This window comes from Pygoscelis adeliae, unplaced genomic scaffold, assembly GCF_000699105.1.
Source record: "Pygoscelis adeliae isolate BGI_AS28 unplaced genomic scaffold, ASM69910v1 Scaffold384, whole genome shotgun sequence".
NCBI classification, from domain to species: Eukaryota; Metazoa; Chordata; class Aves; order Sphenisciformes; family Spheniscidae; genus Pygoscelis; species Pygoscelis adeliae.
The window spans coordinates 254,001-278,074 of record NW_008824548.1 but is presented as its reverse complement, the minus strand read 5'-3'; the positions used below and the strand labels follow the sequence as shown (position 1 = coordinate 278,074).

At 45.6% G+C, this 24,074-nt stretch overlaps 1 protein-coding gene across 1 annotated transcript; it reads right to left on the bottom strand.

Moving 5' to 3' along the window:
• Positions 1 to 8,865: 8,865 nt before the first annotated feature.
• Positions 8,866 to 13,612, bottom strand: LOC103915125 (C->U-editing enzyme APOBEC-1-like). Its single transcript, XM_009321884.1, has 2 exons — positions 13,549 to 13,612; positions 8,866 to 9,331 (listed from the first exon to the last, which is right to left on the bottom strand). The coding sequence occupies exons 1-2, from the start codon at positions 13,569 to 13,571 to the stop codon at positions 8,866 to 8,868; spliced, it is 489 nt and encodes a 162-aa protein (XP_009320159.1). The 5' UTR covers positions 13,572 to 13,612.
• Between the last annotated feature and the right edge of the window lie 10,462 nt (positions 13,613 to 24,074).

The window sequence follows — 24,074 nt, the reverse complement described above, 5'->3', positions numbered from 1 at the left end:
TAGGGATGTTCAGCTTTTCTTTTCCAAGCACTCAGAGATTGCTCAATGGTGACCATATGGTTAAACTCTCCCCAAAAGTCACCTGTAAGCTGTAGCTCCCGTGGGAGGTAAAACCTCCGTCAGAAGCAGAAAACGTCCTCCAGAACCAGGCATTACAACCATTGGGCACCATCAAGGTTGGAGCTAATTTTCTTCATAGCATCCCATACAGTGCTGTGGTTTAGCCTGGTGACCAGTGTTGATCAACAGTGTTGATAACACACCAACATTTTAGCTATTGTTGAACAGTGCTTGCACAGTGTCAAGGCCTTCTCTGTTTCTGACTTTGCCCCCAAGTGAGTAGGCTGGGGGTGGGCAAAGTGGGAGGGAACACAGCTGGGACAACTGACCCGAACTAACCACAGGGATCTTTCATGTCTTCTAACGGTATGCTCAACAATAAAACTTGGGAGGATTTTTTTCTGAAGTTGCTGTTGCTTGGGGACTGCCTGGTCATCAGTCTGCTGGTGGTGAGTGATTGCCTCTGCATCATTTGACATGTCTTTTCTTTTTTTCCCCTTCACTTGTTAAACTGTCTTTATATTGATGCATGCATTTTCTTGCTTTTGCCCTTCCAATTATCTCCCCCATCCCATGGGGTGGGGAGAGGGGAGAGCATGCAGCTATGTGGTGCTTAGCTGCCTACCAGGGTTAACCCACCTTACTATCTCATGTCCACAGGTAGGTCAGAAATCCACCCTACTTGGGTATCCACAGGTAAGCTGCTAAAGAGGTCTTGTTAGAAGTCTTCAGAAGACTCCAGAGATATGAGGTTGCTCTGCCAGGATCTTCATGATTCAGGCCCTATGTTACTATGTAAATAGTCTCTCCATCACAGCTAACAGTCCTTCTCCTGTCACTGGCATGGTCCGGGACTGTGGGATAGGAACCTGTGTGTTTAAGCAGCAGTAAGTGCTTTATGATATTCCTCATAGCAGAGGCAGGACAATCTTCAGGGGACCATATATTAGTAGTTTTGATAGCTTTGACCTTGAACAGTCATGGCATGTGGTGCAGGTCTAGGGGACACCCGGTACAGCTGTGAGATAACCCTTCAAGGGAAGAGATTTAGGGAATGCAGCTGAAGTGGTGGGTCCCAGCTACCTTTTCCCAGGTTGAAGCTGTGTTGCTTAGGCCAGTCAGCAATACAAGGAGGAGCCACACCTGCCGCAGTGACGGTTATGGTTTGTGTTCATTGCATCTGAGTAGATCTTAAGAGAAGTGAGGGATTAAAAGGTGGATATGGGGCTAAGAAGTGTTTGTGAACACCAAGTGGCAGAAGTGGAAAACAAATTAGATGGAAATCAAGATGTAGCAGGGAACTGTGAGGGTGGAAGGGCAGACCTTATATCCCAAAATCCAGCTGAGCTGTCATGGTTCGCTCAGATGAGTACACCCAATGGGGTCAACTGTAAATGCTCATCAGATCCAGCTACGAAAGTGGCCTGAAAATCACCTCCAACTAGCCAAATAGTCTTGGCCCTGGTGCTATGGATTAGGCATTTGCTGATCAGGATGCTGCTATGGAAAGACCTCACTATGGGGTAGACCAATAATCCAGATGGTAGTTGGAATTAGAGGGAATTATGATACCATGTCTCAGCAATCTGCCCTGTCACAATTTTCTTGTCTTATCTTAGAGAAGTCATGCATGATGTTGACAGGGAAGCCCTGCCAGATCTCACTACTACAGTTAACACAGATTGCAGATTTGGAGGCTAACAGAGTTACTGCTTATCTTGTAAGACAGGCAGGGCTGCAGGATGAGGAACATATCCATCTGCACCTCTTTTGGCACAGCCTACTGCCCAGTCCACAACCCACCTTCATCAGAGACACTTAAACTGAGACACTCTGCCTACCACCACCATGGCTAAGGATGAACAGAGACTTCATTTGGCAGGAAAACTGCTCTTGGTTTAACCAGACCCATGGTAGCAATGGATGCAGCACAAACAAGACAATGCCAGTGCAAAGCACTGTGGCTCTGCATCACATCTCTGGGGCTGCAGATCAGGAAGCAGAGCTGAGCCAGGCTCCCAAAGCCACTTTGGGGACATAAAGCTCTGGCTGCTCCCTGGATCTGTTCAGAGCTCTGGGATGTCACCAAGTGACCATCCACATGCACAGGTGGGGTGGCACGTACAGAGCATGCTGGCATAGGAGCTCTGATCTGCTGAAGGAAAAGACCAGGCCAAAACAGTGATGGAGCTCCAGCCCCTTCAGTGCCTCACAGTTCTGAGCCTCAGCATTGATGCCGCAGGGAGAGAGACAACAGCTAGCAGCACCTTTGTCCAGTCAGGAAACAGACTGTGAGGGAAGCAGTCATCATGCTGTGTGGCAGGACACGGGCTTGGGGTGGAGGTGGAGAAGATGTGAACAGACCAGGTAGCCAGAAATGGGGTGCTGGATGAGGCCTTACTCTACATATCATCCATAACCTCTAAATGACTGAGTTTAAGCACAAATTTCAGCCCATAGGAGACTAAAATGTCACATGCCTTAAGCAGGGAACAGAAAGGCCATAGTGCATAAGGGACTAACAGTGACCATAGAGGTGCCACTTGGGACTGGATTCAGGCCCTTCTGCTTCTCTGTACATTAGAACTACAAGACATCCAAGTACAAAACATCACCCCTCAGCTCCCAGATCTTTTTCCCAGCCTCATATGCACATGCCACATGGTTAAATGGCAGTGCTCCAGCCAGCTATGGCAGCACCAAGAGTATTCTGCTTCATGACTTGGCTTTTGTCTCTGCCAGTTCAAGAGAGACAGCTTCTGATTTCTAAGTTACTATTGAGAAATATTGCTCAGCTGCATCATTGATATTTGGCCTATCAGGTCTCATCTGGTACGTTTCTTTTTACTATTATATTAGATACAGCATTCTGTATTTCATTTCCTTGTTCGCACACACACACACCCCAGGCAGAACTGAGCTAAATGTGAGGTCTCTTCTTGCTTACTGTTTGACCACAGACTGATTTGCTAGGCAAATGTGACTCAAAAAGAATGGCTTGAAATAAAAATTTCATCATAGTATTATAGATAAGCAGAATCTAGACAACTGCCCAGGTGACCAGAGCCACTGTTTTCTGTGACCAAGTCACAGCAGCTCTTGCCAGACACTGCCAGGGCACAGCAAGGGCCAACTACTCCCTAAGGGATGAGGAGTTGAGTCAAGCAAGATAAAGCAGACAGCAAGGAAGGAGCCTTCCTAGCCAGGGCCCATCCCAGTATACCCAGAAAAGGAGAGTAGGGCAGGCCCAGGGCTAGCAGCCAGGATCAAGCAAGAGTCCAGATTTTCAGGCAGGTTCATGCTGACGAGGCAGGTTCCTAGGTCCTAGGTCAAGCTGGGAAGTCAATCCTCAGGTCAGGATCAGGTCCTGTGATGGCAACCAAGGTCACATACAGACACAGTGATCACCAGGCTGGTCCATAGAGATGAGACAGGTCTGAGGTCAACCCAGAAAATCAGTTCACAGGTCAGGAAACAGATCAACAGGATCCATGGCTGGCCATGGGCATGGACATAGGCATAGGTGTGAGAGATGGAGACAAGCACACCTACGCTATAGCTCAGGCAGGGACTAATAGCGCAGACCTGAGCTTAAATGGAGCTCCTAGACCATCTATGGGCAGCCCCAAGTGAGGGTGGTCAAGGCAACTAAGGTTTTTTTAATGCCCTCAGGACCCTGAGAGACACAGACCGTAATAATTGCCTTCAGTTTTTATTGTGAAAACAATTTGGGGTTCTTGCTTGCGTGTGATATAGGAATGTCACAGCCTTGCTTTGGCCAAGAGCTGGTTACAATGCAAACAGGGGCTGTGTGTGGTAAGCCAAGGCCAACAGGACAATGTAAACAAGAATTAAGCCTTGACAGGGACAGTGGATCAACAAGCGACAGAACCATTCCCAAAGCTGCTGGGAGGGTATACTGTGATATCATATGATTGGCAGCCTGTGCGAACAACTACCTACAAAGACCTTCAGAGTAGAGATTGAGGGGGGACACTTGGTCCACTTCATAAATTGAGCTTAGCAGTTTCACATTGTCTGTGTTTCTCTTCCCCCCATAACAACTTGTGTGATCAATTTTCTCTGCCTTTTTAAGACCAGCTTAAAAGCATCAGCTCCTGAACTTGTAAGAGGTAAAGACCCATATCTAAACAAGAGGACACATCTACCAAAGTGGACATTACCTAATTGAGGAGTGCTGCCATTTTGTGAGTTACAGGTTGTCATCTCTTAGTTTCCATAAACCAGATTCTCTTTAGGCTAGACTGGTCCAAAACTCTTGAGTAATTCTATTGACTATGTTAAAAGATTAGAAACACAAATGAGAGAAGAATCAGGTCCAATCATAGCTTTAGACTTTAATGACTAAAATGGGTATAAGCCAATGAATATTCATCCTAGTCTTGCAAAAATAACCTAGCATCAGAAATAGGGGGTGGAGAGAGGTTGTATTCGGTACTGACAGCAGGGCTTGTACCTCTGCACCGTACAGAGGAGCAAACAACCCAGTTTGACTACCGCAAGGGATACAGCTGCATTCCTACAGTTCTTTGTGCAGCCTAATGTGCCTTGCTTTTAAAGGATTTTCCAGTGGATACATCTAGTGGTCCAGTTCCAGGATGGGCTTGCGGATAAAAATACTTTCTTACTTCTTTTAGCCAGCTGAGTGGAGCTGCTGAAATGCAATGACCACAGATATTGTAATTATCATTCCACAGTCACACCACTTGGTGGATGGATGATTTGCTTCTGTTGAATGGAGCATCTGTGGATTTTTTAAGTTGCTCTTTTAAGATCAAGTGCTGCTGTCAGTTACATATTATAGCTCCCACGAAGCCAGTGGAAAATTCTCTAAGCCAGCACAGTCTTTCAAATGCAGACAGACAAGTGTTTCAGTGATTAATGATGAGACATTAGTATCGCAAGAACTGGCACTTATTGTGATTAGTTGATCAGTTTAAAACAGAAAGTACTTATTTACATGGCAAGCTGTGAACTTCTGGAATCTGCTGCCCCAGTAAACTGTGGACATAGATGGCGGGACAGGGTCAAAAGAGATCTGAGAAATTCATGGTAACAAGTCCATAAACAGACACTAAAGGGAAGATGCAGGGTTCTCAACCACAGTCATTGTGGGTATTGAGGTAGTGTGACTGGATCATAACAAACCACAGATAGTGGCCAAGCTTGTCTGCTCTCCCTAAAAAGCATCTCCTCCTGCCATTACTAGATACAGTGTCTGGACTATGCTCTCTGCCCTGATGGGGCATATTCTGTGGTTTTAGGTTCACTTTTGTTCCTCTTGCAGCATGAGGTAGGAGAAAAGGCCAGCCGAGAGGACAGCAAGTCTCCAGAGATGTTCCCTTTGGCACCCTGACCTCCTCTTGCCAGAGATTCATTTTTCAAGAGTCAAGGAAATAGCCTGTTTTCATCAAAATGCCTCAGTTGAAGTAAGTTACAGTGAATTAATCAACCGTTCAGGTGCTAATTTAGCAGTCCTCTTTAAGTACCCTTTTCCCATCAGCCTGTGCACCACTGGGCCACATCAGAGGAAGAACAACGTTAGCAGAGTATTGGGCCTGGGACACTGTTCCCCATTCTGGCTGCTACCTGCCTCCATTTCCACATCCAGAAGTTTCTCATTGGGAATATTTAGCACTGTCCAGTATACTCAAGACTCCCAGTGACAAGCTGTCTGTCCGGGATATTGGTGGCTTTTAGAAACTGGGGAATGTTAGCAACAATTTATGATTGTTATCTTCTACATTCAAGCAGTAAGGCAGCTGGCCATCTTCTGTGGGTGAAATCTCTTAGTAGAGGATCAGAGATAACATTGGTCCGTTACTTGATGAGGTCAGTCACCTCACAAATAGGGATGTAGACAAAGCAGAGACATTTAATGCCTTCTTCGCCTCTGTCTTCAACACTGATGATGGGCCCTGGGACACCCGGAGCCCTGTGTTGGAAGACCATGACTGAGGGATGATAAATTCCCAGCCGACCCTGAACTTGTTCGAGACTTGCTGCTCCAGTTGGATGCACATAAACCTATGGGTCCTGATGGGATTCATCCCAGGGTATTGAAAGAGCTGGTTGATGTCATCGCGGGACCTCCCTCCATTATTTTTCAACAGTCTTGGGAGTCTGGAGAGGCCATCGATCCAGCCTGTCCAGGTCCCTCTGCAGAGCCTTCCTACCCTCGAGCAGATCAACACTGCCACCCAACTTGGTGTTGTCTGCAAACTTACTGAGGGTGCACTCGATCCCCTCATCCAGATCATGTTGATATTCTTTGATACTCTATACATCTGACATGAGAAGCCTTGCATGGATTAAAGTAGGAAGTATTCTTATACTTCCTATATATCTGGTCATAGCCAGCACGGGCTCATGAGGAGAAAGTCCTGTTTAACTAACTTAATTTCCTTTTATGACAAGGTCACCCATCTACTTGACCAAGGGAAACTAGTAGATGTGGTGTTTTGGGATTTTAGCAAAGCTTTTGGTACTGTCTCTCACAGTATCCTTCTGGACAAAATGTCCACCACACAGCTAGACAAGTCCATAATACATTGGGTGAGCAATTGGCTGATGGGTCGGGCTCAAAGGGTTATAGTAAATGGGGCTACATCAGGCTGGTGACCAGTCACCAGTGGGGTTCCCCAGGGCTCAATTTTTAGGGCCAGTGCTCTTTAATATTTTTATAAATGACCTGCACGCAGGAATCGAATGTACATTAAGTTTGCCAATACTACTAAACTAGGAGGAGCTGTGGACTCCCTGGAGGGTAGGGAGACCTTACAGAGAGATCAGGATAGATGAGAGAGATGGGCAATCACCAACCGTATGAAATTTAACAAGAGCTAGTGCCAGATTCTCCACCTGGGACAGGGTAATCCTGGTGCTGATCTCCTCTCTCTGGTGACCAGCAACAGGACATGAGGAAGTGGAATGAAGCTGCATCAGGGGAAGTTCAGACTGGACATTAGGAAAAGGTTCTTCACTGAGAGGGTGGTCGCTCACTGCAACAGGCTCCCCAGGGAAGTGGTCACGGCTCCAAGCCTGTCAGAGTTCAAGGAGCATCTGGATGACGGTCTTAGTCATATGGTTTAGTTTTAGGTAGTCTTGCGAGGAGCAGGGAGTTGGACTCGATGATCCTTAGGGGTCCCTTCCAACTCGAGATACTCCATAATTCTATGATTCTATGAATGGGAGGTCCTGAAATGAAAATAAAAATATGACATTTAGATCCTTTAACAATTGCACTTTGGACTTGCTGTGATTTGAAATGGACATAGCAGGGGAAGTCTATTATTTGTAATAGCCCAGAATATTTCTTTTCCACACATGCCATATAAAATGGATTTCCCAGATGTTCAATGACCTACTTAGCCATAGATTTCTTTCACTCTGTTTCACTAAAAATAGCACTTGGCAGAAAACTCTAATACATTTAAATCAAAATGCTGCAGAACTTATATTAGTTTTGCTGGATTTTTTTTTGTACACAGTCCTTCCAGGCCAAGGATGTGGACCTATTCATTCAAGCAGGGGCACAAACTTTCAGCACCATTGGTGAACACACTCTCTCTTCTCTCTCCCGCTTTTCAGGAGGTCTGGCACAAAACAAAAACAAAAGTTGGATTTTCCCAAGGGACAGACATTCTCTTTTGAACAACTTTTCTCATCTCACAGAAACTGTCCCCTTCGGACCAGTCAGGGAAGTTGCTCAATCAAATCTGGAAGGGACTTTAATGAAGTATGTAGGGGCTTGGTGACTGGGAGGGTGTGTCAGACCACTGCAGGTATTGACAGAAAGTGGCTGAGTAGCATCATTTGGTGAACAGAAACCCATGCTCAGATCCAGATTAGAAAGGAATCTGGTGGAGGGTTTCTGGGATGAAACTGGAGTTTCAGCTGATAATCAAGGGATTTCCCACTCTGGAGCCTGAAGGAGAAAAGCTGCACTCTTAGCCTTTGCTTCGTAATATGATGGAAGAAAATCCACAGTGCTTCTCTTCCAATGGGACAGGATAGTTCCTATGATTTTACTATATTCCTTTTTCCCAAAGCATGCTGCAGCACTCTTTAAACACCAACTAGATATGAACAGCTTCTTTCCTGCTCTTTACAGCTCAGTGACCCCAGACTGTAAATTATTTCATGTGGTTCCCCCTATACCTCAGAGTCTACTAACCTCAAAGACGTCCTTGAGCTTCAAACGATTCTTAGTTATCTCTGACTGAAAGCCCACAGTCCAGGAATCATCATCAGCACTTCCTTGGATAAAGTTTTTCAAACAGAAAGTGTAGTCTGGAGAAATGGAAGCAAGATGACTAACTTGAGTTTATTCAGATACCAGACAAGCTCAGGGAACAAGACTACAAGACTTTTTAACCTCTGCCTTGTGCCCATGACACAGAGACAGCTTGGCTGTGGACAGGCCAGATGATGGAGGCTGTCCACTCCATATTTGGAATCAATGCCATTCTCTCTGGGCATTTTTTTTTTCCATCTCTTATCAGTGGAGGCCCCCTTCAGCCAGCCTTATCCCAGCAGCTGCATTTAGTCCCCTAAAGGGAGAAGCACCCTATCTCCCATTCCCTCAGGAGAGACAGAAAGATGGTGTTTCTAAACAAGGGAGAATTTTCATACAGGTCTGGTTGCTAAGAGTCTTCTCCCCCTTCTCCTGCAATATCTGAACATCTTTTTTTGGATGCGACACTCAGTTGCTGAATGGTGATGGATATGCCCCCCAAAGAAGCTGGGCAGGACACCGGGCACAGAAGCAAGCCCATCCCACATTCACCTATGCACAAAGTTCACCAGTTCCCCCCCTTCCCAGTCCCACAAAGCACGGGAAACCTTGCCTTCAGTTTCCATGACAGCAATGGTTACTTCTGCCAAGCTCACAAGGTTTTGCAGACCTTGGCGGATTTTTTCATCTTCTATGTAATAAAGCCGTGCTACATATATGTCTATGTTCACATTTGAGTTCTTCTTTAAGAAATTCAGTATTTTACGGCAGCAGTCTGCACAAGGGCTCCAGGACAAATACCAGGTGATGGAACAGTTGACATAATTATAGGATCTTCTCATCTTAAAGATCTTCTCCAGGAAGTAGACTTCAGCATGGTAACGCTCATTTTTGACCCAGTGTATCCAAGGCGTGCCAGTCTCACCCCACTGCAGTCTGCATAGTAGATATGCATCCCGTGGAGCCTTACGGGGGTCAAAATGATGCTTTAACACCTTCTTAGATATATACATGCTGAAACAGACAAGAAATTTCAAGGAATCACTGGTTACAACTTTGTTTTCTGTAGTTCTCCAGTACACAAAAAAGGGGGAGGATGGACGAAATGAGAGGACAACTGAGAAGGGCAAAACAGGAGAGAGCAATGCAAGGAAAATGGAGAGGTAGGCACCACGGCAGGGTAGAGGAACCAAACCCTGAACCACCTAATCCTCCCTTTGCCTGCAACTGCATGCAGAACTTTCACCTCCTCACCCCTCCCTATGGCTGTCCTCTTCCCCATCAGCGTGAGTATTTCTAAAAGCTTTCTACACCTTTTTATGTGTCAGACATTTTTCCAGGGCTCTTATGTAGCCCTTTTCAATGTAAGGAGCCATTGCGAATTTTGTAAAAACTAAAAAAATAAAAGAAAGAAAAGAAAACCACTGATAAATTACAAAGCTGAGTATTTCTCCTTACTGGATTCTCTTGCTGTTTATATTTTCATAAGGATTAGCACAGTCAGCACAATCCTACATGAGAGAAGGAAAAAGAAATCCTCTATACAAAAAGATGCAGCTCCCAAGAATGACATTTTTCTGACAGATAGTCCATCTCTTAGATCCAGATCCATTCAGTTCAGAACAGACCTCTAAATATTGTCAATTAAGTAACTATACAAAGACTGCCAGTGTTGGTCGTGAATGTATCCTTTATATCAGTAATTATCCATGATACATAAATAATATATGAAGTCACCATTAGCACTTTGTAGCCTTTGTACAATTGCTTTATATAGAGATTTATATGAGAATGCACTTCAGATATATATTTTTCCACATTAGAGTATCTCAGAATAAATCTAGTAGACAACTAGACAGACTCTTAACAGAGAAGCAATAAGCCTGTAGATTGCTTTATAGCATCCACCAATAACAAAAAAACCCACTACCTGAACTAAGGACAAATGAAATCTTGCAGATCAAGCAACTGTCACATATTCTCTAGCTGCAGGACTCATCACCTATGTAAAAAAGCATCTCATTTATCTGAGTCTGTCAGAAGGCTTTGTCTTCTTACCCTGTCTCCTTCCTCATCCCAGCCTCCTACACATTAAAATACATATGTACATAAACCAGTTGATAAACCACAGAGTGTATCTCTATTTTCTCCATGTAAACTCTGTGTATATAAACCACAGAAATTATGCATACAGATATCTTTAGCAGACTTTCTATTGAACTGATGTAAATGTAGCAAATGTAAACATCACCAAATGTTTAATTCTGGTGCAGGAATAACTTTTTTTTATTATACTTGATTCTTTTAGTATGTTCTTAAAAAAACCAACAAAGAGAGACAAAAATGAAACACAGGCATAATTTTTATTTTTTCTCATTTGAGGTGCTGAAAGAGATGTATTTTTTTCTATTTCTATTATGTTGTTTGGAAGTTAATGCCTGTTAGCTTAAATGTCTTTAAAACTCGATGCTTAGGGAACATACATATATAAAATAAGTATATAATATGTACATAAGAGAGAGAGAGAGAGAGTGTGTGTGTGTGTGTGTATACATGGAATATAGTGACAGTGGTTGAACTTCACCAAAGAAAATACATTGAACTCTCAACACTCAAGCCTGATCAGTTCATCTAATTCTTACAGAAGGTATCTTTAAGGTTTTGGAAAGCAGTATTACAATAGATTACAGAGATCTGATTTGTTTAGAGGTATCTGTAGTTGTTGCCATCTGATTATAACATACCAACAAGTTAAAATCTCCAGGTCTTACTTAAACTGGTCTTAAGCACCCTCTTGCCTGTGTCTTGACCATAAAATATTGCAGTTTGGATAAGCTATTGCAGTGGGTGTCCTGTGCATATTTTCAGGGACATAAAGCCATTTCTTTAGAACAATCTTTTAGTGCACTAATCATCAAGATATAGCCACCTTAAAGATGTGTTAAGCCAGGTGAAATTTATTGTGTAATCACCTTAATGCAATATAAACAAGTCTGCATTCTTACAAATATCTGCTACAGTATCAGATTTTTTGTAATTTGCTATTTTTTAAGTAATCATAGAATCATAGAATCATTAAGGTTGGAAAAGACCTCTAAGATCATCGAGTCCAACCGTCGACCCAACACCACCATGCCCACTAAACCATGTCCCTAAGTGCCTCATCTACCCGTCTTTTAAATACCTCCAGGGATGGTGACTCAACCACTTCCCTGGGCAGCCTGTTCCAATGTTTAACCACTCTTTCAGTAAAGAAATTTTTCCTCACGTCCAATCTAAACCTTCCCTGGCGCAACTTGAGGCCATTTCCTCTCATCCTATCGCCAGTTACTTGGGAGAAGAGACCAACACCCACCTCGCTACAACCTCCTTTCAGGTAGTTGTAGAGAGCGATGAGGTCTCCCCTCAGCCTCCTTTTCTCCAGGCTAAACAACCCCAGTTCCCTCAGCCGCTCCTCATCAGACTTGTTCTCCAGGCCCCTCCCCAGCCTCGTTGCCCTTCTCTGGACACGCTCCAGCACCTCGACGTCCTTCTTGTAGTGAGGGGCCCAAAACTGAACACAGTGTTCGAGGTGCGGCCTCACCAGTGCCGAGCACAGGGGCACGATCACTTCCCTACTCCTGCTGGCCACACTATTTCTGATACAGGCCAGGATGCCATTGGCCTTCTTGGCCGCCTGGGCACACTGACGGCTCATGTTCAAGGCATGATTAATTTACATTAATGGATTAATGTAAATTTAAACAGCTCTAACAGAAGGACAGACAAGAAATTTAAAACACATCATAAAACTTTCCCGCACTATAGAATATATATAGAATCCCAGCACCTGTTCCCTTTTCTTCCCAAACCAGATAAGAAAATACTTAAAATAAGTTGTGAGTTTACAGGTAAATTGTCCAAAGCCATTCAATCACTTTAATTTTTTTATTTTTATAGCTAACACAAATAGTCCTTGCTGTTCAGCATTGTTATGTACAGTACACATATACACATGGAGCCTAACTCAAAAAAATCAAGCACTTGTTCCTTGATACAAATATGAGACAAAATTAAGAGTTAGCAAATTAAAAAAAGTCCTAAAACTTTTTTAGTTTTCTTTCTAAATTGGGTTCATCAATCTCATGAAGGTAAACTTGTAACCCTTTCAGTATTTAAGAGCTGGAGAGAAATACGCCAACTGTAAAGACTGACTATTTGAAAGGTGAATTGCACCCAAAAACTGTTTAAAGGAGTTAGGGGAGAAAACGCAGAGGGATGACAGCCAACATAACTGTCTCCTAGCCTTTATTTTCTTTTCCATTAATATGCAGCTGCTATGTAAATGTGCATTAAACCTTAAAAACGTATTGACTGATTACAAATACCTTTTAAAATGTGTTATTTATACCTTTTCTGTCGTCCCATCATCCATAACTTGAACAGGAATGTACTAAATGTACTAAAATGTACTAAATTTACAAAAACAGCTCCTAAAACTAATATCTCTCTTATTAAAACTTTGTGTAATAAACTGCATGATTACAGATATTTAATAATTTTCCTTCCTTCCTCTAACACTTTTTATTAGAAACTATTTAAAATTCTGCTCATTGCAAGACAGTAATAATGATAATATCTAAAAATGTATGAGCATAGATGTGTCAAAACTTTAATCTACGTTTTTCCTCTACTGCTAACGCTTTGCACAGCCGATGCACTTCTTTACTAAACTTTGCATTAAAACTTTTTTTTTCCCCTCCATTGGACAGAAAATGTCTGGTCTGACACTTCCTGTTTATTTTGTGGCACAACAGCCGTTTCAAGACCTCGAAACAGTCGAGCAGGGAAGAGGCACTTTCCGATTCTCTTGCTGCCCAGCGTTGGGGTGAGCCAGCTCCTGCCTTAGCCCTTCCCGAACCCACACCCATCTTTCACTCATTTTTATCCGTGCCATTTGTTCCCCACCGTTTTACGGCTCCCGTGAAAGTTTTATGTCAGTGGGAACTTCCCGAACAGGCTCAGACTTCGGTGTGGCCCCTCGCACGCTACAGTTACACCGGGGACCAGGGGTCCCACTGGGGTACACCGATACCAGTATCGCCCTCGCCCTTCCCCAAGCAAGGCAGAGACTTTGCACAGACAGAAAGCACACCCCTGGGGCAACAAAGCAAAGGGTCCCCTTGGGTTGGAGCAACGACAACACAGAGCTGAAGCTGGGGTGGTTTTTTGGTCAGCAATTGTTTTTTTACCCTCTCAGCTTTTTCTTGTACATGGCTTCTCCTCTCCCCGTGAACCCTCCGGCACTGCTCTTTTCCTTTGGTGCTGTCCTCCTTTCTGTTTCTGTTCCTGCAGACGGGGGCCCCGCCCACGGCTGATGAAGGAGCACACTCCCAGGCTCCGCTGGCTCCGGGTGATGTAAGAGGAAAAGGAAAAAAATGGTTTGACGGCGGTTGCTACCACATAATAACATGTCTTTACAAGCCTGCCCTTAGCAGCGCTCTTTCCTCACCCCTTAGCTGGGGAGCGAGGGCTGATAGGTGTTTCCGGTTAAAAATGTGATAATTGGACAACCTCTTTGAAGCCTGCTGGTAAGTTTGAAAGGGATGATAACGCTTCGTTGGCAGAAAAATGAGGTTTATTCTTCTGTGCAGGAAACTCCTCCCGGTGGTGCAGCTGTTCTGTGTGGCACGCAGGCCTTTCCTCCGAAGCACCTGAAGCTTGGCTCTGTGGAAAGCGCGGTGGTTCAGCCTCACGCATCACGAGGTCTTTCCATGCTGTCAGAGCTTTGTCAAGGACAAAGTGCTCACAAATACCTCTGATGAGAGACTTTGCTCACAACGTATCAGTAAAGCTCACTCACTTTCCCTGCCAAACCCTGCGGGTCGAGAGTTCCCCCTATGGAGGAAGAGAGGGGACCGTGTGTTGGGAGCCTTGCAGAAGACATGGCATTCAAGGAGCTGGTGGTCTCGAACAGGCCATGTCTGCTCTCTTGGGCCTTGTGCTTAGGAACTGAGGAGCCCTTATGTTACTAATGTAATCTGTAATTTATATACACAGGTCTGTGCTGCGCTGTGCTGCACGTGCAGCGTGGCCTTCAGGCCATGCCATGCTGCACAAACCCCGTGGCCACAGGATAAATTTAGCTGGTGGATTGTAACAGAGGAGCCTGTAGGCAGGTCCTGCTTGGTACCAGCGATTACGCCATCGGCCTGGCCCTGCCTTTATCTACATGTGCAGCAGGAAGTTCTAACAACCTTTAGGAACAGAACTGTGGTCCTGTAAGAAAGCTCAGATGACCAAAAAGGGGGAGCTTCCCTTCGCAGACAGGATCTGCGCAGTGTGCCGTGGGGAAATCCATCTGGGCTCTGTCCAACGCTGCACGAACACGGGGTGCCCAGCATCTGAAGGGATGTTAGATTTACTCGCTGTCTATATTCCTCTTCTTATTCTGTCTTATTAAAACAGCTGTTTTATTTAGCCATTTGTTGTCGGGCCTTTCTTATTGAGATCCAGTAAGTACCCTGCACTGTCTCTCCTGCACATAAGTGATCCTGGCCAGGCCACTGAGATGCACACATCTTGGTGCTGGTGAGTATATGGGTAAGACAGTGCAAGGGGGCAAAATCCATTTATTTTGAGATTTGTAAAATAAAATCACATTCCCCTTCCTTAAGGTCTTTTTGAGTTTTGTTATACTAATTTCCTGTGGAGACATTTAGGAAAGATAGTAGCTCCCAAGTCCCACAGAGTTACTACTGTTCACCTAACCGCTATGCTAGAAGAACACAGTGCAGCTCAGCAACTTTGCCAGCCCCCTTCTGAAAACATGGCCAAGGCAAAACTAGCAAGACTCATAATCCTAGGGTGACACCGAGGAGTAGCTACAACTACCAGTCACTCGGGAGCTCATATTCTGCTTGCAGATTAATTGCACTGTGGATGCAGAGAGCTTAGCTGGCTCCATGCAAAGTCTGGCTGGGTTCATTAGCTGAGGCACAGCACTGCCTGCTCAGGTCTGGAAACTTTACAAATACTTTCACAGGACACTAAGCCTAAGGTAACAAGGAACAGATGTGTCTAGAGAGAGTGCTGCAGAGACTCTGCAGGCATGTTCCTGAGACTAGGAGCCCAAGGGAGCAGGGGGCAATGACACTCGAGTGACTCCTCATAGACCCGTGAAGGGACCAGCTCTGCCTCAACATGAGCTATGCCACACTCTGCGTGCCGGCAGCACTCTGTGGTCCAGGCAGCTAGGTTACCTCAGGCTCAACGCTGCTTGGATGCACAGAGCCAGCTTTGGCCTAGTACAGTGACAGAGCTGTTTAGCCCTCCAGGAACTGGCCTTGGGGTTTTTTCCATTACCTGGGGTATCCCAAAACTGCATGAGTTGACAGTATGAGGATTTTGGGTTCCATTTCTCCTTTTATGGAGTACCTGAAGAAAATTGCTGAGCCCTGTCTCTTCTGAGGGACAAGGAGCTTCAGTGATTTCAGGGCTCATGCTGGAGCTAGTGCCAGATGTTGACACCAGCTTGTCAAACTCTCTTGGCTTGAGTGCTGGCTGCCTCAGAAACCGCCTCTCTCCATGAGGGACAAAGTGAGAACTGTGGGCTGTTGGCTAACCAATGCACACCACCCTAACCTGATGGGCAAACTTTGTGTGCGTCTCGGAAGAGGATGTAAAGACATGCATGACCAGTGTGTTCATTTCGACATGGTTGGTTGTGCATGCATTGTAAGTATCTGTGGCAACAGTGCAACTTTCTGAAAGCTGAAAAGGATCACAGATGCAACTGGAAAAGATCTGCCAGGAATGCATACATGTGAGGTTTTAAATATGCTACTTCTGTCATAAACACACCTGCATTTGACTGAAAAACTTACATTACTAAGGAATAGGCCTCTTTGGAGGTTTCAGATTGAGATGCAGAATACTTTTAAGATACGATGGTGACACTCAGCCTGTAATGGACTGAGTGGAGATTTGATGGGAAAGTTTCCTGCAGGATAATGTGCAGTATGCGTTTGTTTACGTGATCTTTTCCAGCGACTCTGCTCTGACAGCAATAAACATCACCTGAGATGAAGTCAAGAGATGGGAAGGTACTTTCCTAAACTGCAGCAGCTCTGTTCACTAGAATGTGCCTGTCAACAATTTCCTCCAAAGATGTAAGCAGTATGTGACGGGCTGACACTAAGCAATGCCTATATCTCTTCTCCAGAAGCCATTTCCCATTCTGCATATTAGTTCACCTCTAACTCCACAAACCTTGTATCTGTGACCCTTGAAAGCCCTTAGTGGACAGACACACATTCATTGCAATAGCTATAATTTCTCAGGATTAGTAAATTTACCCATGATTCTCACTCACATACTCTCCATCATGCAACCAATGTTAGTGAATGACACAGGGGTATAAAACTAACATAGCTTGAGATACAAGAACATAGGATATCCTAACTCAGGTTCTCTTTCAGTCTTCCAGAGATTGCTTTTCCTGCTCCAGGCTTCATCATCTCCTGTGTACTGCAACAGCAACATGGCATGCTGATCTGGATTTCCCACAGCTTGGGGGGAAACATGCTTTTGCTGTGCTGTGACGGCTTCACATCATGTTGTCAAGCCACAGGTTAACCTTCTCTGAGTGAGCTGGCAACAAAAGGCTGGATGTTGAGGGCTTCCAGTTTCCCAGGGCTTGAACTCTACAACTACTTGAAAGGAGGTTGTAGCGAGGTGGGTGACGGTCTCTTCTCCCAAGTAACTAGTGATAGGACGAGAGGAAACTGTCTCAAGTTGCGCCAGGGGAGGTTTAGATTGGATGTGAGGAAAAATTTCTTTACTGAAAGAGTAGTTAAACATTGGAACAGGCTGCCCAGGGAAGTGGTTGAGTCACCATCCCTGGAGGTATTTAAAAGACGTGTAGATGAGGCGCTTAGGGACATGGTTTAGTGGGCATGGTGGTGTTGGGTCGACGGTTGGACTCAATGATCTTAGAGGTCTTTTCCAACCTTAATGATTCTGTGATTCTAACTGCCTCCTCCTGCTGCTGCAGTGTCCTAGGACTGGATGAAAATGACACGCTGCACAGCTGAGGTAACGTGTTAGCCCTCCCACCACGGAGTGGGATGTCTTTACTTAAGGTCATGTCATGGGATGGTGGTTGCCCTCAGAAAGAGCCAGTCCCTTCCTGGGAAGCTGCACAAACATCTGCTCTGTGCAACAGGAGTGCATCCTTGCAATGCACAGCACCAGCCATGCTCGGTACCACCTGGAGCACCAGCTTCACACATGCAGGGCATATGCTGGCACAAAATCACAGCTGAGGGGGGAGTCAGCAGAGCCCTGTCAGAATGTGGCTGTGGGCCCACACCTGAGCTAGAACAAATCTGCAGCACCTACCAATGACCAACAGCACTGCCTGGGTCTGGCATTAATGGTCAGGGGTCTGCTGGGTAATTAATAATTATTATTAATTACAGGGTTCTGACGGGGTTATAGAGGAAGCAGGTTAGGTAACTAGATTGGTAGACACCCAATGAAGAAAAGAAGAAAACCGATGACTTTGATTGATGTGTCCACAGTCTTTTTGCCTTTTGAGCACTCTGGCCATATTTGTCATTTCAGTGAAAGACTGGATACCACGGTGTAAAACAAGATGTGAGATCATCAGCAGGTAGGTAACGCAACCAGGAATACAAAATATCTTGTTCTGACAGCTCATTCACGGGACATATGAGTCATAAAGTTTTAGTTCAGTTTATCTCATTCGGTACGCCTCTCTCTATCTTTATTACTCAATGAAATAGAAACCATAACATAACTGCATTTTTGTGATTCATTTTCCTCTTTTAAAGGCTTGCAGAGTATCAGAGAATATTTCCTATGCACATATTGGATGTTGGTCCCCCAACAGCTGGGCCTTTCTGTCCCCCAAGTCTGTTTGTGATCTTGTTAAGGAGCCTTTATCACCTCCCAGAGTTGAATAGGATAGGAGAATCTGTACAAGCCAGGAGCTTCATAGGAAACAATTGTCACCAAAACCAGTGTATCACAAAACTACAGCACACCCTAGCACATCTCTCTGTAGCCTCTTGGATGTTGTTGACCTTTCCTGCCAGGTTCTGAAGTCTTTCCTTACAGCTCAGCCCCTCTAGCCTCAGACCTGTGTCACAGCCACTCATCTGATATTACATATATGTCCAAGCCTCTGGGACAAAGAGCAGGAGGGACAGTTCAGAGCTCAAAAAACAAAAGGCAAACAAATACCCCAGGAAAATTACTGATCCCAGTTATTAAGCTTGTTTCCTTGTTTTATAAGGCACAGGCTGCCCTAATGATTTTCAAAGAGTTTGAATTGGATGATAATGGGGGCAGACAGTGAAATAGCCTCTATTTTGAAAGTTGGTATTTGAAGAAAGAAAAAGGGAACGGGAAAAGTCATTTTCTGATTTCAGGCCTGAGCAGTGCAATAGCATAAAGGATTTCCCTCTCTCTTTAAAGGGGATCTCTCTTTTCTGCATCATCTATGTGCCATCCAAACGCTTCTCTCCTCACTGCCAAGAGACTGCCCTGAACGGTGACACTGCCCTTGGTTACTCCATCTCAATTAGCTGGTCAAGGAAACTTCCCATAAAGCGGGAACATGAGTCAGACAGAGGCAAAGAAAGTCAGGCTGGGATACAACACATCCCTGTGCAGCTCTAGTTGTCCATTTGCAAGGGTGTTCCATTACCAGAGGAATTTCTTGGAGACTTCTGTGGTAACAGAAGCCAGTCCACCCCTCAGCACTACCCAGCTTCCTCCATGCCACCCCAGAGGCAGCAGGCACCTGCCTACACATCTGTGGCACGGCAGAGTGAGGGATGGGCCAGCAGAGCTGAGGAGACTCGGGGAGGATTGGCCCCTGCTATTGCCTGTGGGATAGCCTGCACTAGGCACAGCCGGTGCGGAATCTGCCTCCACATGCTGGGGCCATCGCTGCTCCTATCCCCAGCCTGAAAATGCCCAGTCTCATTCCAGCCCATAGACAGTCCTTTGCTGCACCAGCACCAATAGCTCTGGGGAAACGCTGCCTGCCCTGTGGCTAATGTCTGCAGGCTTCTTTTCAGACACAAATACACGAGCATTGCAGAGGCAAGGTAGCTAGGTAGTGGAATTTGTCTCTGATCTCTGTCCCCAAGTCAGCCGTGTGTCCATCTCCTCTGTTGAATCTGTGTATCTCCAGAAGGAAAATTCAAGCTGCAGCAGTGGATATTATACGAGTGAAAGGAGAGATGGGGATAAAGAGGTTCTCTAAGGGCATGGTGGCTGTGCAGGGGGTGGTATGGCCAAGGGTTTTGGCAAAAGCCCATGGCAAGGGAAAAAATCCTAACTCAGGTGAAATCTACTGTGAGACATAGAATGAGGAAAACTTAATTTTCTTCTCTCTGGCCCCAGTTTGTCCTGGGTCTTTAGCCTTAGAAAGACACAGCATGAGCCAGGACAGCTTTATCTTGACTTCAAGCAACAGACTGTGTCTATACTGGGATTTTGTAGTCATGCCTAAAGGAGAAGGAGCAGGGTGAGCTGTGAAATGGGCTCAAATCCAAATCCCAAAACAACAGTCAAAGTTGCTTTATTGGGCTTGCATCATATCTTTGCAGATGGTTTGAAGCAGGATAGCGCCACTTACTACAGCACAAATTGTTCATGGGGCTGCAGCAGGACTATCCCCGGCTGTTTGTTATTGCTGTTCTGCTGCCAGTTACCACCCTTGCAGTTCTGTTATTGGGAAGGACAGGATGAACGGTCTCCTCCGTAGATTTTTTTTAAGGTTTAATTCTAATCCAGCCAGTTCTGCAAGAGGTAGTAAAAGAGCTTGGAGAGCAGCTCTGCAAAGGAACAGATGGATTTTGGCCAAAAATAACCAGGCACGCAAGCAAACCAAAATCGGAAGCTGCAATGTAATATGAAACAAGGTATCACAAACTTGGAAAATTCCATTTTCCCAGAAATACCTTTCCTGACTGACTTCAGCCAAGCTTGAAGACAGCTGGCCAGAAATCAGCAGTTCTGTTTCCTGAAAAGCATCACCCTGATGAGATGTTTTTATTCTGACTCACAACACAAACAGGGTCCCTCCTTCCCTTCCCTCCCAGTCTCACTGACTTCTCACCCACACACTATGTTGTCCTCTGAAACAGCTAATAGCCTGTGGCATGCAGCTGGGATGCCACAGAGCCAGGTTTAAAAAGGGGTATGAACCTGAGTCTCACCCAAGAGTGGCTACCCAATTAATCTCCTTCATTTCAGCCTGGAGAACCCTTCCCAAAGGGAAAAAAAAAAAAAAAGAAAACCAAAACTTTCCACAGAAACCTTTTGGTTCTGTCCAAGCAACCTTTCCCTATGAAAGCCAAACAATCCTGGCCATGCCAGCTCTCATTCCTGCACGCGCTGCTATGTCTCCAAGATAGAAACCGCCTCAAAGGGCTGCAGAAACAGATTGTCCTTAATTGAGGAGAACAAAAGCTAGGACTAAGCACACATGGGTGGGATTCACATTTTGACAGCTTCATCTTCAGAAGGCTGAGGCTTTTCTTAAACATAGTATCGGACTCTGCTGCTGTAGCAAGTACAGGTCCTACCTTTTCTTCTCCTGCTGTCCCCCACCCCTACTGTCTGTTGCTGCTGCTGGGGCAGGAGGGCACAGTTCCCTGAGGTGAGTCTCTGAGTTTTAAATAACACTGTCAAAGCCAAAGGGACTGCTGAACTGGTTAGTGTCCATGACACACTGAAAATAGTATGGATATTCAACATGATTGTGTGGGAAAGTCCTCCTGCCCTCAACAGTGAATGGCTATGGACTCCCAAACCTCACTGTGCTACAGCCACAGAACCTTTGGTTTGTTGGTGCTAATGGATACTCTTATCTCCTCCAGTCTGGGACCTTGTCATCCTTACCATCAGGCAGAAAAGGAGTACCTGTGAGGTTGTACAGCAGCACACTAGGTTGGACAGGGCTTTCTTCTAAGACACAACATATTTTGACACAGATAAAAAGCATTTGCACACATGCAAACATTGAAACAGCTGGAAGTTGGAGATTAAAAAACTATTGTTACCTTGGCTCCTGTGAGCATGCAAAGAAGCCTGATGCAATCTGACTGTGATTTAGGAGACAGAATTGGAAAGCAGATGAAGCTGCCAGGTTGATCCCATCCCCTGGTTTACTTGGAGAGATTGCCACCATGCCAAAGAGGCTGTCACAGCAGCACAACAACAGTTGGTGGAAAGTTCTCAGCACTGATGTCCTTGACAGTGCCCTCAGTGGTGCCAATACCATGCACACTGAGAGCACCTAACTATCCCCACAATATAAATGGGCAATAATGAGGGAGGATCATAAAACAGAACAAGAGAATTCTCCTTCTCCGTTTAAAAAAAAAAAAAGCATGTATAAAAAGAAAACAGAGCTGAAAGGGGCAAAGCAGAGGTCTGGTCTACACTGGTATGGTGCCTGCATCCTTGTAGCTGATGGCAGCTACTGTTGCAGTCATATTGGTGCAAGCAACCGGTGCATCAAAATCAACTCTATCAATCAGCAATTATGTTAGTCTTCAAATGAAGTTTGCTGTGGTTACTGGCCACAGACTGCTGCACGTCATGCAGAAGCAAGGAAACAGAGCAAGGAGATACAGAGTCATGAAGGAAAAACATACAGGGAGACAAGAATTTAAAATGACAGGCCATCTGGAGAACAAAACAGGGGAAAATGCATGAGAGAAATAAAAGCAAATAAGAGAGAGAACAAGAATAAGAGAAAAAACTAAGGAGAGATCACAGATAGGCCAGGCACAGGAGGCTCCCCTGGAACGCCACGCTTCCATCCTGTCTGTGCGAGGGGAAGAAAATGCTGGATACCCCATGCTACGAGGCTCACTTATCCCATGCGCAAAGACAGACCAGAAGAGCATGACAGGTGCTGGAGGGGAAGGAAATCCTTCTCCTAGCTCAGCTGAAGCCTTTAATCTTTGCCAGCCTGGCTTCTGGCATATGCCCTAGCCCTGCTGGGAACTCTGTTAGCAGCAACATCATCCTAAAGCAGGGGAAGTTCAGCCTCATTTCATATAGTCTGCTTGATTCCCAGGCTAATGAGCACTCCAGGAGCTCAGGCCATGTACCCTCATAGTTTACACCCTACAGATTAAGATCTTCAGAACCCATTTTAGCTGAAGGGCTTATTTGCACAGGAAATTTCCCCCAGTTGTGGCCTTTATCGTACAGGTATCTGTCTAGCAGAAACTCTAGTGCATGAGTCACTGACCTGTAGCACAGCTAGCAAAAACAGCACCCACAGAGAATTTGAATGGCCTGCAGCAAAGACAGGAGCTGGTAACTGTGTCACGCTGAAAGAAACACAAGTAAAGAGTAGTAAGTCTCAACTGCCACTGAGAACAGAACAGCTGAGTCAACACCTCTGCAAGATTTCTAGTGGCACGTTCAGTCTTTCCTTTGCAAAAAGACAGTTACAGTCTGGCATGTCACCCTAGAAAGGATGCTAGTCCCTCCCCGTGCAAACAAGCAAAGATGTGCATTTTGCACCAATTAAGCTAGGCCCAGCTTGCAGCCAGTTAAGTTGATGCCAATGCAAATACCAGTTTATAGAGGTTGTGTCTCGGACTTGCTGCCACCAACAGAAATCATGTCCAAAACACAGGTGCAGGTGAGTGCTGTGAGCCTGAAGAAGAGAAATCAAGCTGGGGAAGAGCAGAAAGGCAAAGAAACATTGTGCAGGGGGGGAAGCTATGTTTTCAAGCTTTTATTGTGGATGCAAAATGAGTAAATAGAATTTCCTGGATTTATGTGCTGTCACGGCTGGTATCACCGCATATCTTGTTCAGGTTCACAACACTCTCTGGAGGTCTTGTGAAGGTACCTGAAATTGTCCTCTCAGGAATAGCCTTCAGGAGTCAATCCTGTTATGAATGAATAGGCAAAACAAGAGGAGAATAAAGGAAGAAAGCTCATGCCACTAAATTCCCCAGGATTTCACTCATGTGATAGCAGTGGACAATGCTATGAGAGAAAATGCACAGCATTCCCCCTTCCGAGGAGAGGGACTTCTTCATCTGGATGATGTTTCCCCATTTGTCCTGTCCCTCAACTGCAGCTCAGCTCTTGTTTTGAGGCCTGGAAAGAGTTGTTTCTGTGTGGAAAGAGAGGCCCAAGTTTGTAAAAGGCCTCTGCAGTTCAAGCCTGTCTCACCCTGCGTACGGAGCAGCCGTTATGGAGATCTGTGTCCGTGGTGACTTGCTGCGGTGTTCATAGCAAGCCGGCGACCAAGAGGAATTTCTCAGCCGCTGAGGCAGGGAGTAGTTTTCCTTCATGAAGCTGCCAGCTTGAGATCTCCCGGAGACTGTCACTGGGAGATGGGAAGAAGGGAGGCAGGACAAACGCTCCCAGCATATCTCAGCCCTGCGTCTCAAAAGGCGCTGGGGCATCCAGGGCGAGCCCACCATCACACCGAGCTCTCTGCATCCACTCTCGCTTGGTACCACCTTGCCCTGCTCGGGAGGGGCAGTAGTTAGGGGGGTAACCCACCCCGTCTCAGCTCACTGCCCCTGCCTTGTCCAGTCTTTCTCCCCCCACGGGAGACCGCCAGCTCCCAGTCCCCTCACCGGCTTTGCTTCCAGCCCCTGCCCACCTCACTTGCCATATACCCCGCGACGACGAAGGTGGCGGCGGCGCTAAAAACGCCCTACGCCGCCTCTGAGGCTCTGGGGGTGCTGGGGCAGCC